The sequence below is a fragment of the Protopterus annectens genome, chromosome 8.part1, assembly GCF_019279795.1.
Source record: "Protopterus annectens isolate FY-2018-M chromosome 8.part1, PAN1.0, whole genome shotgun sequence".
NCBI lineage: Eukaryota > Metazoa > Chordata > Ceratodontiformes > Protopteridae > Protopterus > Protopterus annectens.
Genome location: NC_056742.1, coordinates 112,129,519 through 112,148,739, shown reverse-complemented (window position 1 = coordinate 112,148,739; position 19,221 = coordinate 112,129,519). Strand labels below are relative to the sequence as shown.

Here is a 19,221-nt window from a genome sequence, read left to right as displayed (position 1 = left end):
ACAACATCCCCTAAGGCAAGACAACATACCCAACACTTTAGTCAAAGGTGACTCTATAGTCAGGCACACTGATGTCTCACTCACCAGGCTGAACAAGGAGAAAATTACAGTCAGCTGCCTGTCAGGTGCCAGGATCTGCCACATAACACATGCACTCAAGTCACTCCACAAAAAGTACAAATATGACTCTGCCATTGTCCATGTTGGAGTGAATGACTTGAGACGTACCTCTCTGGACTACATGAAAAGAGACATGGAAGAGCTCTCGGATCATGTGGCCCAGGCAGGTATGACCCTAGCCCTGAGTAGCATCCTGGCTTCGCCCAGAATGATACCACAGTATAAGGACAAAATGACTGACTTCAACAATTGGCTAAGCTTCTGAATCATTTAAAGGAGATCCAGTATCTGTCTGCCAGGGATGACATGATTGACAAACCATGATGCTTTGCCAGAGATGGTCTGCACCTGTCACCCCTGGGATTCAGGTTACTGACTAAAGTTCTTGCCACCCCTATAGTGCCTTTTCTTAGGCAAGGTTCAAAGGACAAAACCACCACCGTAACAGATACAAGCATGCAAAATCTGAAGGTAATGCTACTCAATGCTAGAAGTCTAAATCTCAAAATGCACTCTCTCGAGGCACTCCTGAAAATGGAGAACATCGATATCTGTGCAGAAACTGAGACCTGGTTCAAGGCTCCAGAGAGCACCCCTGCAATACCAGGCTACAACTCTTACCACACTTTTCGGCCACCAAACCAAGACCGAAGCACTAAAGGTGGAGGAGTGTCCATACTTACCAAGGATATTCACACTTCCAGGCTAGTTGCCCAACACAATGCATCTAAAATTCTCCAGGTGCAACTAATACTAGGTAAGACTGCAATCAAAATTGTAGCTTCCTATAGATCCCCCACCATGCCCCAGGATTCTCACTACACCTTTCTAAACATACTGGAAACTATTAAGATACAACTAAACACCCTAATACTGGGTGATTTTAACTACCCTGCCATTAAGTGGGAAAACTACTCAGGTACCAACACATTTTCCCAACGGTTCTTGGAATTCACAAATTCCAACACCCTGGATCAACTAATCCATTGTCCCACCAGGGGCTCCAGTATCCTAGACCTGGTCATTACCAACATGGGAGATAGATGCTCCACACCGGTGGTCATCCCCTCATTAGTCAGATCTGACCATAAGCAAATCACCCTTGGCATCCACATCCCACCCCCACCCCCCAGTACGGAAACCACCGTAAAAAACTTCTCCAAAGCCAACTTCATGCTACTCAAGTCAGAAGTGACAAACTTCATGACACCCATGCAGATGAGAGCTGAACGTTCGACTGCTGAATCCTACACTAAGGCACTGTACAAGCACATCCACTCGTGCATGAATCATGCCATCCCAAATAGAACCAAGACGCTCTCCTCCAAAAAAAAAAGGAAGCCAATCTGGTGGTCTCCTACCATAAACACACTATACAACAGAAAGAATAAACTGTTGCAGAAAAGAGGAAAATCCCAGGACGCAAAAAACTCCCTTACCAGCCTTAGTAAGAAGCTGAGATCTCTCATAAAATCCTCCAGAGCTAGTTACAAAAATAAAATTGCCAAAGATTCCAAAGACAACCACAAGGCATTCTATAGTTATATCAAGAATCTAAATGGCAATGCTCAGATCTGCTCTGAGCTACATCAGAATGGTATTAAATATACTGATCCCAAGAATATTGCCAATATACTGGCAGATCGATTTAGTGCAAACTTTACCCCCCTCTCCCCCCTAAAGGGCCCATCTCAATACCAAAAGATTGCCAAATTCCAGTAATCACAGCCACACAGATAGAAACCGCACTCTCCAAAGCTTAGAATGCAGCATCCATGGGACCAGACGGCATCCCGGGCTGTGTACTACATGAACTACAAAATGAACTGGCACCTCACCTAAGTGTCATGTTTAATCATAGCCTCACCTCAGGCTTCATGCTCACTGAGTGGCGCACAGCTACAGTTATCCCACTCCACAAGGGGGGGGGGGGGGTCCACCTTGGATCCTGGGAACTACCGTCCCATCAGTCTGACAAATCTGATCTGCAAGGGTATGGAACGCATTATCATGGAACTTATAGACAAAAACATTGGCAACCTTCAAACACTGGACCCCACCCAGTTTGGGTTCGTGAAGGGCTGATCTGGTCTCCTGAACCTGATTGACATCTTCAAATCAGTCCCCAGAGCTGTGGACGAGGGTATCTGGACCTTGCCAAGGCCTTTGACACCATCCCCCACTCTGGAATCATAGATAAACTTACTAAGCTGGGCATAAATCCCTACGTCAATGACAGAACCCAGACTGTAAAAGTAGCCGACTCCAAATCCAGCTCTAGACAAGTGACAAGTGGAGTACCTCAGGGTTCAGTCCTGGGACCGCTCTTGTTTGGCATCTACTTCTCTGAAGTACATGCGGATATTCTACAAAAGGGCCTTACAGAAACAGATGCTTGGTGCCAGAGCCATTGGCTCAAGCTTAATGCCAAGAAATGTATAGTTATCCCCTTTGGGAAAAAACATGTACCCATGAATTACCACATTGGTGGCAGTACACTAAACACTGAAAGTGTGATGAGAGACTTAGGGACACAGGTGGACAGTGGTTTCATCGATAACCACATCGCCACAACAGTCAGGAAATCCTTCTGTGTGGCACACCTCATCACTAAGGGCTTTTCATCCAGAACAAAGGAGGTCATTGTCTCACTGTACTCATCCCTCATTAGACCCATTATAGAGTACAAAGCCCCGTTTGGTATGTACCTCACAAGACATCTGCAACAGCTGGAAAGGCCGCAGAAATACCTCACTAAAAGAATCACAGGCCTAAAGCAGATGCCCTATGCTAACCATCTAAAAAATAAATAAAACATGTCTAGCAGAGCACCTCCTTGGCCCTCTTCTAAAAGAACCTTGATGATTGGATGGGAGATAGGAAATTCACCCCAGGGATAACGTCAGTCACCCTGCTAGACAGGGGTCCAGGGAAGTAAATATTGTGGGAAGAAATATCCAGGGAATTGTTATGGCTAGGCTTGTATAGGCCCTAGGACTGATAGCCTAGTACCAACCTATGAACCTATATAATATACACATTCATATTATGTATTTAAAGTGTGCATATTCAGATGTCAAAGTAGTAGCACTTAGTTTAGAAAGTTAATTTCTGCAATACTACATGAAAAAGTACATGAAAAAAGAGTACAATGTAGTCAACCTCTTTTTAAAGAAGGCAAAAGTCTACAAAGTCAGTAATACCTCTTTAAGCAAAGTAAATGCTTTATGTTGTACTCATAAATCCTTGTAGAGTAGAACACAGTAGCATAAATAAGAAGAAAAATAATAGTTCCCAATACACAGATTTAGCAATATGTCCATACCTGACTAAACATCTCACTTTAATAACTATGGTTAGAGATCATAGTTCTTTTGTAGTGGAATGACCTAATGACCCCTAAAGCTCCCTGTGTGCTTATTTCTACTCCAAGATCAATCTCACTGATTACTGCAGGATGTGCTGTTTTCACAACATTGAATTTCCATACTTTCTTCAATGTTTTGTGATTTGAAGTGGGAATATATAACTTACTGAGGTGTGGGATGCAAGGTTTGTCCCGGACAAAAAAACTAAAAAAATGCATGTTTTGCCAGTGTATTTTTATTACTATACCCTGCTTGTACAACGGACTACTGTTAGGTCACTAAATATTTTCAGGACCTTGGAACTTTGGTATTTAAATGAAATAAAATCAAAGGAAGAAAGGCTGAACATTTTAATCACAGAAGCTTAAGCAAATGACACAGAACCACTAAATATATCTGATTTGTGTAGTAAGATGGGAGAAAAGCTTTTCTGGGGCAGAATAGGCTAAATAAGTGTTGCATTCTAGTGGACTCTTTAAAGTCATTGGTAATAACATAAACCAGCCATAAAATCAGTCTAAATGCGTCTTTTAAAGAAGATAAAATAACTTTTAAACAAACTTGCCTCATATGCCATACTTCAAAATGTATTCCTTAAGGAAGATAAAAAAGGGGTTGGCATGGCTTCTGTTAGAAGTTAAGACATTTCTAAAGAAAAAAAGTTTTAACAGTGTTTTCCAGCTACACAACTCTACTATACCCCAGTATTGTGAATACCTGTCCTAGAATATTTTGATAAATAGGATCTTCAGAAGGAAGCAGACAGGGCTTGCTCTTCTGAAAGCCTAAGTGAGAAAACATAAGTGTTGGTTTCCTAATCCAAGGGAAACAAGCTCTGGAGAGAGTATTTTGGCCACATAATGGTTAATGGCCTGTATGAAATACCCCCATGGATACAACTGAGCACAACAGTGGTATTAAAGAAGAAGAGTATTGACTGAGATGTGTTACTGGGATCACAGACTGGTAAAGACACTAAAAATGCCAGTGTCTGAAGCATCCAGTGTAGACCATCAAGAGCTGGGCAAAGGCCTGCATAATGCTGTCTAAGGAATCAGATAACAGTAAAGTATGTGAGAGTTCTTCAAATGAAGCAGGTGCTTACCATGATGGCTTTTAAGCAGAAATGGAAAGTGCTGTCATCAAATGTGTATCTGATACCAAGAGTTTCAGACTAAGTAGCTGTCAACTCTGCTACTGTAAATACCATGGAAGTCTCTGGGTACGTGACCTGGGCAGAACAATTTATTACTCTTAAACCACTTTGCAAATCTGAAGAAAAAAGGGACAACAGTTCTGTTCTTTGTTTGCTAATCCACAAGAAAATTCGGATCCCAGGTGTTCAGAGGCTCCATAACTGAGCTCCACGAAAGCTAACATTATATACTTCTGCATTAACAGTGTTTGTAGAACCACTCTGTAGTGCCTATAATGTCAGACGAAAATTCTGACTGAGCTAAAAGATGACACTTGTACTCAGGGCCAAGGCAAAAATAAATGCACACTGAATTTTTTAGTACGTGCTAGCTTCCTTCCACAGTATCATTAAAACGCTCAAAACACTTTCCATGATCCATGAAGTTTACCTGATGATGGGATAATTGTTTTGGACTAGGTTACCCTTATTAGAGGGTCAGCCCAGGTTGGAAGGTTTGGAGACAAAGCCAGAGAGGCAAGATTACGTTGGTTTGGACATGTGCTGAGGAGGGATGCAGAGTATATTGGGAAAAAGATGCTAAGGATGAAGCTGCCGGGTAACAGGAAAAGAGGAAGGCCTAAGATAAGGTTTATGGATGTGGTGAGAGAGGACATGCAGGTGGTTGGTGTGACAGAGCAAGATGCAGAGGACAGGAAGAAATGGAAACAGTTGATCTGCTGTGGCGACCCCTGACGGAAGCAGCCGAAAGAAGAAGAAGACGACGACTAGGTTACCCTTATTATTGGAAGTGAAGGCGATAAAGATGGTAACTGGAATGTTGCTGTAGGAGACTTCTGACAGCAGATGCTTGATGTATGCCATGTGACCTTCTGACATTGACACCTCAGACGAAAATCAATGAGTTTTATTTTTCATCTGAGAAAATGGTCTACCTGCACTCCAGTGTAACTGTCATGATCATTACAGCTGTATGTGATTCATGTTGGGAAAAGGAGGGGTACACATCACAACCTAAAACCTTTTAAGCACACCAGTCACAGATGGCACAGCCCAGTGTCTTAACCACATTTAAAGTCATGGTTTTATTTTTCTTCTTCTTCCTATTCCATCATTGCATAGAGAAGGCACTGAGATTAACAGTTGTGCTGGATTGTCAATGAATCTTAAATCTTTTTGGCCTTAACAACCGAGAAAGTTAAGGTTCTGTCTGCCTCTGTCATCTTGGAAGCTCAGTACATCTAAAATTTCTGTCTCAATATTCGCTGATAATATGGCATTTGAAATGTACAACCTCCCTCAAATAAATAATACGACAGCTACACAACTCCTTACCCCTATAAGCCCCTATTTTATTAGACTTTTTTCGTCACAATTTCTTAATGCAGCTCTTAATTTCACTTTTTTGAAGAGTCAGGAAGACTGACACTATTACTATCTGCCAATAAAACATATTTCTACTTTTAACCACAGCCAAAATTCTAATCCTACTAACCTGTGGAACACAGCAGAACAGTCAGAACATACAGATGTGTGGCTATCAAATGGAAAAAGGATATCTCCTTCTTTACAGAGTTCACAAACAAAACCTTTAGCTTGGCATCTCTGAAGAAAAAAAGAAAGAAAAAAATAAGTACAGAGTTATTACTTCATGTTTAATTTAATACAACTTCAAAAATAATGACCCTTCTAAATAATGTCAGTCCTTGGAATACATTTTTAGAAGCATTTTTCTCAAAAGGTGTCAGATTCAACTCTGAAATAAAATGTTTATGCCTAAAATTCAATTATAAAAAAACAAATATTAAAGGAGACAGAACTTGGCCATCCATTTAGTGCAAAGGCCTTATTTTCAATTGTGAAGCTGAGAACATCGGTTCCTGAAAAGACTACGGTTACTGAACTTAACTACCCTGGAAGTAACAGTACTCAACATAAATACTCCCTCAGTGAAAGAAGGTGGAGAGGGCATGAAACAAGGAATGCATGCAGAAGCCAGACTTGTTCTCGGAGGCTGTGTCAAGTATAACAATATGCATGCATGTCTTGGGAAATGGGTGGGTGCTGACATCACTGCATGACACAGGCCACACACATTGTTAGACTCAGGAAAATGGAAATCTCTGAGCTTGGTGGCATGTTAACAGTGCAATTACTTACATTTATCACATGACCATTTATATGGTGCATGTGAAGCCAAAGCAGTTTGGGGAAGATACCTCTTCTTCCACAAGCCCAACTTTCACCAATGGACTGCAGGACAGGCAAGATCAGAAAACAAATTATACGACAGGATGGAAAGCTGAAACAAAAACAAAAAAGAAACAGCACAAAAAGTTTATTTCTCTAAGGAAAAAATCAGATATTTCTGCAACTTGGTCTGATGCAGAGTGTGTGGGGGAAGTGGGTGTGTGATATCTGCAGCTGACATCATCATGCAGCACATGTGTAACATACGGCCTAATACGAAGGCACCATTCTACTAATGAGATGTCAGACTACAGTTTCATTCTATCTAAAATCATTGTCTAAGCAAAGCAAACCAACTCTATTTGTCAAGAAAAATACAGCTATGTAAGTAAACTTACCATAATAGTAGTTGATCAAATGATCACTGCTGCAGCATCCTTAGCTACATGGGGTTATATCCTACAAGGATACAACAGCCAGCCAGCTTCCAAAGCTTCAGGGAATCTTCCATACTCCTAAACTGTCAGGTAGCTTGAGCTCAAGCTCAGCTGACTAAAAGACAAGTTTGGGTGCCAAGCTCTTCACAGCTTTTCTGCCAACACAGACAGCGAGGCTGAGCTCTGAAAGGGCAATGCTAGGCGCAAAAAGATAAATGTCCACACCATAGCATTGAAAGTACATGAAAATCAAGGGATGGAGGGAAGGAGTGGCTGTTGTAGAAGTAATCATTCAAACATCTAGTGTTATCGTAATTTCATTTACATGACTGTACTATGTTCACCATATTAATCACTGCTGCAGTAGCCTTAGCTATATGGGTAGATTACCTTAGCTTACTACATTTTAGGAGGTAGAAGGATAAGAGTCCAGCACTCCCAGGGAGTGGCTGTTGTAGAAGTAATCATTCAAACATCTAGTGTTATCGTAAGTTCATTTACATGCTTGTACTATGTTCACCATATTAATCACTGCTGCAGTAGCCTTTGCTATATGGGTAGATTACCTTAGCTTACTACATTTTAGGAGATGGAAGGATGAGAGTCCAGCACTCCCTGAAAAATGGTCCTAGCAAAGCCTAATTGGGACTTAGAGAAGGAGTCAAGCTTATAAAGCTTAAAGCAGAAGTATGCACAGAGGACCAAGTAGCAGCTTCTAGAATACAAACCTTTTCATACAGCCATAGCTGAAGCCAAGGTCCTGGTAGAGTGGGCTTTGGACCTGCCTGGAAATTTTTGTTATGGTACATATAACAAAAAGAAATAGACTTAGACAACCATTTAGTCTGTTTTTGACACAGGTTGTCCCTTCTTTTTACCTTCATAAGAAATTAATAATTGAACCAAAGCTCTGAAAGATTTAATTCTTTCAAAATAATACCAGAGTTGAGTTGTCTGTGTACATCCAATGTATGGAGAGTGTCCTTCCTCCCTCATTTTAGGTCAAGATAGAAAATGGGGAGATGGATAGTTTGACTTAAAATAAACTTGGGTACCACTTTAGGCATAAAAGAAGGATTACTTCTCAAAAAAAACCCTTCCCCTGTGGAAATGAAATAGGGTTGGCTCACCATAAGTACTTTCAACTCACCTTCTTGCAGAGGTCACAGCAATCAGTACAACTGTTTTCCATGCTAATAACCTCAAGTCACCCAGGTTAGCTGGTCCAAATGGAACAAGTGTTAGCTTCTCTAAAGCAAAATTAAGATTCCAAAGACGGACACTGGTTATTTTGGAGACTTCTTATTCAAAACCACTTTCAACATCATTTTAACACGAGACTGCATTGAAAGATGGACAAACATGTTGAAATGGATGATAAAAGAACTTTGACAGATGAATAAGAAAGCCCATAGGATAGTAACTCTCACAAATATTGAAAAAATAGAGGACAACCAGCCCTGAATGGTTGCTGCTTATGCTGTTGGCACCAACTAGAAAACCTTTTCCATTTGTTAATATATGATTTTCTAGTGCCAGGCTTTCTTGCCTTTATTAGCACCTGCTGCATATCCTTAGTAAACAGGTGCCTAAAAGGAATTAAGACCCTATCATCTAAGCAGTCAGTGAAAGCTGATTGATATCAGGGTGTATCAAACACCCCTGTTCTTGCATGAGTAGATACAGTCTGTGAGGAAGCTTGTGGTAATTGCCCTGACCATTTCCAAAAGAATGGAAAACCACAGCTGCCTGGGCCAGAAGGGAGTCACCACAATGATACTGGGGGATTCTGTAACTTCAGAAGTACCATGGATATTAACAAAAAGGGTGGAAAAGCATACAGGAGCATTTCTGTCCAAAGAAATGAAAAAAGCATCTGTCCTCCAGGCTTTCTTAGAAGGAAGCCTGGAACAGAATCGCGCCAGTTGATTGTTCACATAAAAGACAAACAGGCTCACTTGAGTAACTCCCCACAGATGGATCAAATCTTGGAACACACCCCCCCCCCCAATCTAGTTTCCATATGTGAAAGTCTGCCCTGGTCCTGCTCAGCTTGTCTGCAAAGCAATTTTACACTGACAGAACGTAGGATGCCTGTAGAGTGAGAATGTTTCCTTGAAGCTATATCCCAAGCTAACATGGCTAGTCTCCAAAGGGGGTACAACCTGGTTCCCCTTTGCTTGTCACCATATCACATGACAGTGGTACTGCCTGTAACCACCTGAAGAGGTCTGGGAGACAAAAATGAAGTTATGTACTCACCATAACGTTCCATCTGTGTTGTCCATTTTCATTCTTCCTCAATTGTTAGTTTCGGATCTGATACTTGGCTTGTAGTAACCAAAACAACTCTTGAGCTTCTCCATTACCCATAATGCACCAACCCCTAACATACCTCAGATCTTGTTTGCTGATTTTACCAGTAGTAGTATCTATTAACATGCATAAATAAGAGGATGCATAAAAACTGTATGTGTCCTAAAGTGGAAATTATATCAGGAGCTCAATCAAAAGTACAGTGGTGTCCTTATATCTCTTCATCTAGAAGTTTGTAGGCATAAGGGATGAGAGTGGGTAGGAAGCTGAGGAAGAATGAAAATGGACAAGACAGATGAAATGTTATGGTGATTACATAACTTCTTTATCTGATGTTGTCTATTTTCATTCTAGGTTCAACTGTTGGGACAGAGTACTCAGCTACCTGAAATCTCGGTTGGACTCTAAGGAAGGATACTCCTGAGCAGAGTTGAACCAAACAATGGTCTACCCCTTGTGCTCTAATCTAATTTGTAATGAGTGATAAAGGTATGAGGACTCACCCAAGTTGCTGCTGCACAAATGTTGTCCACGGAAAATCTGTACAGAAATATTGAAGAAGTTGCCATGGACCTAGTAGAACGGGCCCTTACAGGTTTAATTAAGGTATGACCCAGTTTGTTACAGATTAAAGAAGCACAATCCATCAGCCATCTGGCTAGAGTTACTTTAGCGACTGGTTTAACCAATTTCAAATCTGCAAAGGAAACAATTTGTCTTGTTTTGTCCTATGCAGATAAAAAAATAATGTGAACATCCAATAAATGTAACATATATTCAACTTTGTTTTCAAATTTAGGAACAAATACTAGAAATTAATGGACTGACTGGCACTGGATTCTAGCAAAACCTTGGGAAGGAAATACACATTGGTTTGCAATGTAACTCTATCCTTATGAAAAATCAAGTAGGGAGGTTTTGAAGACAAGGCTTGGATTTCTGAAATTATTCTAGCTGAGGTAATAGCTACCAGAAAGACAGTTTTCCAAGTAAGAAACTTAAGTTCACATTTACCTGCTGGTTCAAAGGTGGAATGTATTAATGCCTGCAGTACCAAGTTTAGATCCCATGGTGGAGGAGGGTCTTTAAATGGTGGTCTCAGAAGAAGAATGCCTCTCAAGAATGCTTTGCACAGTTTAGCAGAGGCTAATGAAGAACCTTCATATCCAATAAGGAAATCCGATATTGTTGCTACATGAACCTTACTGGTAGAGGAGCTTGCCCCTTCTTTAAAAAGTAAAGCTAAAAATTAAAGCATGTTATGCATCGGGGCTGAGAAAGGATCAATATGATTTTGTTGTGTCCAGTAAACAAATCTTTTCCATTGACTTGAATAGAGTTTTCATGTTAGGGTTTATGGGAAAATAAAAGGATATGGTAGACAGGGGAAGAGAGCATAGGTTGTCTGGCTGTTAATGGAATTGGAGAAGCCATGCCCTAAGCGAGGTTTGAGATGTCTGGGTGAATCATGCATGTCAGGTGAAACAGGAGCCCTGGAATCAGATCTAGAATCCAAGGTTGGTAAACTAGATGAGGCCATAAGAATGGGAACCAGCTCTGTTGAGGCCAGTAAGGTGCAATGAGAATCACTTTGCTCTTCAACCTGACAGCTTTCTGCAGAAATTTTGGAATTAATGGAATTGGTGGCTAGGCGTAAAGCAGACAAGGATGCCAATCATGACATAGAGCATCGTTCAGTGATTCCCCCTTTTGGAGGGATTAGGGCAAAGTAGCTGCTGCATTTGTTGTTTTGGGAAGAAGCAAAAGGATTGCAGCAAGGCTGGCCCCTGTGATGAAAAATTATTTGTGTTACTTTCTTGATGAGAGACTACTCGTGAGGTAGAAGAATGTACCTGGCCAATTTGTCTGCTATCACATTGGACTTCCCTGGATTCTGTATTGCTATGAGAAAGCAGCTGGATGAGATCACCCACTGTCACACTCTGAGTGCTTCTCAACACAAGGGGTATGATTTGGTCCCTCCTTGTTTGTTGATGTACCAAACTACTGACATATTGTTTATTTGAATAGCAATTGTCCCTGAAAAGAAAGCATTCTGGAAAGCCTGCAATGCTAAGAGCACTGGTCTCATCTCTAGGACATTTATATGCAAGTTGGCCTCTTTGGGCGACCAAGTGCCTTGGACTGTTTTCCCCAGAAAGTGCCCCACCCCAACTGGGAAATGTCCATGGTCACTATGGCCTAGGGCTGAGGGAGAATGAATAGATGGCCTTGTAGAACCTGATCGGATTGAATCCACCACTTGAGATTTCTTTGCATGCCTGAGTGATTCTTACTTGTACTGACATACATTGGTGAAAAACAGAAAACGGTCTTGTTAACATCCATTGAAGAATTCTCATGTATAATCTGGTTAAAGGTACTAAGGTTATTGCCGATGACATTGATCCAAGAGCCTGAAGGATTAAGCGGGTGGAGATCTTGGTACTGAAAATAATTTTCTGACCTGTAATCTTATCATCGGTACTCTTGAGAGAGGAAGAGAAGCTATCACTGACTTCATGCTGAAAACTGCTCCTATGAATTCCAAATTTTGAGTTGGTTGTGAGTGAGACTTGTCATAACTTACGGTAATCCCCAGATGAGAGCATATGTGGAGTACCCGATTTCTTGCCCTTAATAACAGATGCCTGGTGAAGATCGTAATGACAAAAGAGGCCAGCGCACTATCTTCGTGGACTAACAGCAGATAAAGATGATATATGGGCGTATTTTTAAGCTTGGGTCAAATGTCTCTAGAAAGAGGTACTATTTTGCATTCTGCTACCTGCATTGAGTTGTTTGGGCATATTTATGATAATATGAAGGAATTATGTGTGAATGTGTGGCATCTGCATCTCTTTAAGGCATATATGAAAAAAGGATTGTGTCCTAGCATCCTTCGGGTTCATTTGCAACAGTTTGTGAAAGGCATAGATGAGCAGTTGTTTCAAGGGTGGCAGGAGGCACAGCAACAGGGCTCCATGATTTTTGTCAAACTGTTAATGGATTTTTATAGTAGAAATATTAATACTCAGCTGGATAGTTTAAAGACATTATTTGTGACTGTAGAACAGTTTGAGCAACATAATGAATACAAACAACAAATAGATTTGTTTGTTAAAAAGTTAGCCACAGTAGAAAAAAAAATAAAAATGTGTATGACAAAGAAGTCTGATACAGATTTGAAAGACTATCAAAGGGGAAAACAGTCTGACAATGAGAAAACAGTTAAGTTTGTACAGAATAAAGGCCAGGTTTCCTCACATAAATGTAACAGGAATAAATCAATCTTGAAAAAGACTTCCCCAGAAATATTGGCTGAGGAAAATTCTTCAACTAATGAAACTGATGTTGAAACTTCTTTGTCTACGGTGGCTAAAAGGAAATCTGGGTTCACCCCTTCAGAAAAACTAGAAGGGGTGGGAGGAAACATAGCCCACAGAGGGATCCAATTTTACAACTGATGTCCAAATAAAAAAGAACTGTAATGTACATATTTCTTCTGTAGTGTTGTCACCTGTAGAAATTGAATTGCTTAATAAAGGTTTAGGTTTTATTCCTTGTCACTTGGTACCAGATGTTTTTGCGAAAGATGTTATTGCTTATTGTTGTTTATTGAACCATAGGTTATTTTTTGGTAAACATGATGGGGAGATCAAAGTATTTAGAAATTTAAATTTAAACCATCTAAATTTACACCTCCCATGAATATATATGTGGTTAGTTTTCAGCAAAAAATTTTGAAGGCTTTGCATTTTCATTATAGGGAGTTTTTGAGAATTTCATGTCAGAATTTCAACAAAATGGAGTGGATTGCACTTAAAAAAAATTAGCAGAAATCAGATTGTGATTAATAAAGCAGATAAGGGAGGTCAGATGGTAGGTATGGGACTGGGCTATGTATTTTGCTGAGGCCAGTACCCAACCGTCAGATCATCGGTTTTACCAAAAAATGCATTTAGATCCAAACTCCCAGGTTCAGGGTGGAGATCGAAAATTTTTTGAAATTAGCTTTTGATGAAGGCATAATTTCAAAACTGGTTTTATACCAGTTGTCTGTGCAGGATCCTACTAGGCAGTACTTTTATATGTTGCCTAAGATTCACAAAAATGCAGACAGTCCACCAGGTAGACCCACTGTGGCTGGGAATGGTTCACTTACGAAACCAGTGTCCGAATTTTTGTCACATTATTTAAAAGTCACTGCTGGGGTTAATAAGATCGAGAATTCAGGATACTACAAAGTTTTTGTCCATTACTGAGGAAATGCAGGTAGATTCAGGGTGGCTTCTTTGCACTTTAGATGTGAAAGCATTGTATACTAGCATTCCACACTGGGATGAATTAATGGCCCTAGAGTATTGGTTAATTAGGGCTTCTACGTACAGTCCAGGTTTCAACATTTTTATGTTATGTTTGATAGAACATGTGTTGACAAAAAACGTTTTTTATTTTAAAGAAAAATATTACTTACAAACTTAATGGTACTGCTATGGGGGCATCTTTTGCACCTATCTATGCGGGCCTTTTTATGGGTTTCGTGGAGGGACAAATTATTTATGATGAGTCTCATAACATTTATCTGGAAGCCATGGATATCTGGAGAAGGTATGTGGATGACTGCTGGTTGGTCTGGAGGTATGATGTCACTTATTTATTGGAATTTGTACAATACCTGAATGATAATAAATGGGGTATACAATTCACGGTGCATCATGACCCCAGAGAAATTACCTTCCTGGATGTATGGTTACAGAATGAGTTGGATGGGACACTCAGCAGTCGTGTTTTCAGAAAATTCCCTCAAGTGAATATCTTACTGAAGGCCAATAGTTGTCACCCCCCACATATAGTTAAGAACATACCAAAAGCTCAGTTTCTTAGACTAAAAAGTATTTGTTCTTCTGAATTAGAATGTGAAAAGGAGGCTGAGGATCTGCTTCAAAGATTTGGTGAGAGGGGATACAAATATTTGAATGTTATGAGAACACTGAGCTCCACGCAGGATATTGATAACAGTGCAGTTGTTAAGATATAAGCCTAAAGAATTGGTAGGGGGTCCTCCTAGACTGGTTATAAATTTTGGAAATAATACAAAATTCTTTACCGATCTTGTGCAGAAATACTGGCATATTTTCTTTTGAGATGATGATTTATGTAACATCTTACCAGCCAAATGTTTGTTTACATTTAAACATGGAAAAATGCTAGGGGGGTGGTTTAATCATTATAAAAATAATACAAAGGTTCAATCATGGGACAACTGTCACTAGAAGGGCAGTTAATAAAAGGATGCCAGCCTTGAGGACACTCTAGTAATTGTAAATATGTTTGTAAAACTGAGCAATTTTCATCTTCAAATACTTCTAAGGTCTTTGAGATAAAGGTGTTTGGCAGTTGTAATACTGATTGGATGATATATTTAGCTACCATGTAATTGTTCAGCTTTCTACATTGGCCAAACTTCTCGCCCCTTGAAATTTATGATAACAGAACATTTAAGTGACATTGGATGTAAAAAAAACGTCTAATGCCCTATGTAAACATAATTTGTAACATACCACAGATAGGTTCTACTTTACTATTATTGATAAAATATGTTTTAGGAGAAATAATAAAGGAGGGTGGCACAGGGTGTTAGATCAAAAAGATGAAAGTTGGATTATAAGGCTAGGGGGGTTGTTTTCTCTGGGGTCGAATGACTGTTTGTAATTGGCCAATGATAAATGAATAGGAAGTATTTAAAGTTAAATGTTGTAGTGGTTCTTTACACTGATACAGCCAAAACCGGTATGTGAACACTTAATAAAACAAGTTCCACGAAGATAGTGTGCTGGCCTGTTTTGTTTTTTTGGATTCTACAGTTTGGCTGTATACCTGTAGACTACACTTGTGTGGTTTGTGTGTATCAAGATGGTAATAAGGCAGTCATCCGGATATGGAAACACCCCAAATCCCTGCAGTCTGAAGTGAGCTGCTACTACTGACATGCATTTAGTAAACACCCTGGGGGCTTTGGAAAGGTCAAAGGGCAGAGTCCTGAACTGGCAGTGACTGGCTTCCAATGGGAAGCATAAATACCTTCTGGATTGTCTGTTCATCTTTACATGCAAGTACACATCCTGAAGATATGCTGAGTGCATCCAGTTGTCCTTGCCGAGAAAAGGGAGAATGGACTGACTCTTGACCATCCAAAACTTTGTGTGTCGAACTGACTTGTTCATGTTGCTGAGATCCAAAATTGGTTTCCAGCTTCCTGTTTTCTTTGGCACTAAAACGAATCTTGAGTAAGTTCCAGATTCTAGCTGGACTGGCAGGACCTTTTGGATAACTCTTTTTTTCTAGCAGCCTTTGTTATTTGAATTGCTGCTTCTTTCCTCTGATTGGGTGGAATATTGGGAATTATTTGTAGAGTTGAAGGTGGAAGGGAAATAACTTGTGGAAATAATCCTGTGCACCCAGGTATCTTTTGTTATGTCTAGCCAGGCTCTCTGGTGCAGTTAGTTGACCCCAGATTGCCTCCAGAGGTGGACAATTGGTCCTCCTTTCAGGAGCACTAGTAGGGCCTGTCAGAGAAATAATCCCTGGACACTGGTTTTGTGGGCCTCCTCTGCCATGGGGGCATCATCTATTATAGATCCCCCCTCTTTCCCTAAGGGAACTTTCTCCATGTGTGTCCCGGAAAGGACCCTGGGACTTCCTGAACAACATATTCTGACCACCTCATTTATTCCACATAAAAAATCTTTGAGGGGTTGAAAAATGTACGCCCACTGCAGAGAGGGTCTTTCTATCCTTCTCGCACCTGGATAATATGGCATTCACTTTGGGGCTAAACAATGAAGTGTGGACTTGAAGGGCTCCGCAAAATCACATAAGCACATCTAGTCATGCCTCCTGATGGAAATGCGTAAACTCGCTGCCCTTGAGGCACCTTTGGCTGCATGCAAAATAAGCCTCATGGATGAATTCAAGATAGAAGGGTAGCCAACTGAGAAGCTGCAAACTGGGCATCGTCAGAAATGGTTCCTGAAAGGGAAGTTGAGAGTTCTTTGCTCAAATCCCTTTGCAACCTAGTAAAATGTTCCAAACAGTTCAGCGACCTAAAGGCAAATGCCACTGAAGTGTAAACATGCTTCCCAAACCTATCCATTGCCCTAGACTCCCTGTTAGGGGGAGGAACAGAGGAACTCTGTTCAGCAAGTTCATTCTTGGTGGCTGCCGCCATGACCATGGCATCCATGGGCATCCTTTTAACCAAAAATTCCTTCCCCGAAGGTGGAGCTAAAATCCTGTCTGGGTATCGATTCAACTGTGTCAGGCTTCCTCCATGCCCACCAAGAGACCAAATCAATGAGCTTGTCTGTAGGCAGAGTAAATAAGGAGGTAGATGGGCCAGCTCTGAGTGCCTCTAGAAATACTGACTCCTCAGGTGAAGGACTGCTCAAGAGTCCAACCAACTCTGTTTCAGGATCTCAAGGATGTCTCTGAATAAAACATCTTCTAGAGGTGAACATGGAGATCCTTCACCTTCACCGAAGTCCATATCCTCACTGACTGACTCTTGAGGAGAGTCTTAGTGCTTCTTCTTACACTTCCTCTTCCTAGGGACCTCCTCAGTGGGGTGTTCTGGGGAAGTGTCAGAAGAAACTGTAATACCCTGCTGGGTAGTCTGGAGATCTTGGGCTGGCTGTTCCTGTAGTGTTGAATGAAGAGGCTCTAAGTGCAGAGACATCTGGGAAGTGAACTGGAAATCTGACGGGGTTGGATTCATCAGTCCTGTTGAAGCAGAGAAAACCCTTTTCACAACCTCAAAGGCCAATCACCCCAGAGACAAAGGGAAGACCTCAGAGCCGAGAAAAGGCAGGCTTCTGGACCATTGTCTCCTCCTGCCCACAAAAAACTCCCAGAGGAGGAAATCAGAGCCAAGCTATCCTGTGCTGAAGCACCAAGGCACAGAGACGGATCTGAAACCTTCATTGTTGAATCCAATTCCTCAGATCCAACATGGAGGCTCCAGCTCAGAGTCCTCCAAATCTGAAAAAGTCAGAGCCAGGGCACTCAGAGTCAGTTTCAGACCTGATAATAAAGTCATCCTCAGATCTAGTGGACCCAGAAGAACCAGATCCAGGGACACTGAAGCAACCAACGGAATCAGAGAAGGAGAGAGAGAGAGATGCTGGAGTGGTTGATGGACAGGCTTTCTGACTTGGACAACTGTCTCATGTACACGGACAACCCTCTCCTCCTCCAAACAGGTTCAAATATATGTGAGAGATGCAACCATATAGCCAAACTGGAGGCTGAGCTCTCTCATCTCAAAACTGGTGTAACCAGTCAGGAGGAGAAGGTAACCTCACACAACACAATTCCAGTATCACATAGTCCCACCACAGCAGCGAATCAAACACATAAAAACACAAAAACATACTTGGAGGCTCTAAATAAAAATCTACCTAAGCAACAGAGACCTCCAAAGCAGACATCCAAGCAAACGCTACCCCAAAACAAAACACGTACAGCACATAGCACACAAAGTCAGTGTGCCAAGCAGTCACAGCCCTTAAGGCTGAATAACACACCTGATACCCTTGTAATAGGTGACTCTATTGTCAGACACACTGACATCCCGCTCACCAGGCTGAATAAAGAGCAGGTCACATTGAGCTGCCTGTCGGGCGCTAGGATCCACCACATAACGCAAGCACTCAGGTCACTCCAAAGCAAATACAAATATGACTCAGTCATTGTACATGCTGGCGTGAATGACCTGAGACGTACCTCCCTCGACTACATGAAAAGAGAAAAAGAGGAGCTCTCTGATCATGTAGCCCAGGCCAGTATGACCCTGACCTTGAGCAGCATCTTACCCTCACCTAGAATGATGCCACAGTATAAAGACAAAATGATCGATTTTAACAATTGGCTAAAATTTTGGTGTCATTCAAAGGGGATCCAGTGTCTGTCAGCCTGGGATGACATGCTCGACAAGCCACGTTGCTTTGCTAGGGATGGCTTGCACCTGTCACCCCCTGGGCTTTCGGATATTGGCAAAGGCTCTTGCCACCCCCATACTGCCTTTTTTAGGCAAGGCTCAAAAGTCAAACCCACCTCCATAGACAGCACAAAGAACAAGAAACTAAGGGTAATGCTGCTAAACGCCAGAAGTCTTAACCTCAAGATGCATGCACTCGAAGCTCTCCTCAGTATGGAGAAAGTACAGTTTTGTACCTACCATAAATCTAGATGTCCGAGAGGCATGCATCTGCAGTCCTTACAAATGGGTTGTCCTGTCGTCAGGTAGCCCTTCGGTCGGCCGGATTCCAAAGTCTGGGTCTGGCCTCGGCTGATGCCGCACTCCACCCGACGTCATAGCTGCAGTTATTCGGGTATAAAGGTATCAGCCGACGCCATTTTCCTCAGTGTTTCTTGCCCCAGATGCCAGGTGCCCTCTAGGAAGGCTAAATTTGGATAAATGCAAATGGTTCCAAATAGTAGAGAGCAAACAAAAAATAAGCATGTATGTACATATATACAAACAAATACACCATAATAGATTCCCCCAGCTAGCTACAAGATGGGCAAATACCCTAGGAGTACCACAGAGGGGAAGGAGGATGGGTAATCCTGA

The 19,221-nt window shown here is 41.4% G+C and overlaps 1 protein-coding gene across 3 annotated transcripts in view; it reads right to left on the bottom strand.

Moving 5' to 3' along the window:
• Nucleotides 1-19,221, bottom strand: part of DEF8 (differentially expressed in FDCP 8 homolog) — a 1,140,218-nt gene that overhangs the window by 8,881 nt on the left and 1,112,116 nt on the right. For all 3 annotated transcript variants that reach the window (XM_044081732.1, XM_044081731.1, XM_044081734.1), the window contains one exon: nt 6,140-6,249. In XM_044081732.1, coding sequence (XP_043937667.1) covers nt 6,140-6,249 — 110 coding nt within the window. The remainder of the gene's footprint in view (nt 1-6,139; nt 6,250-19,221) is intronic.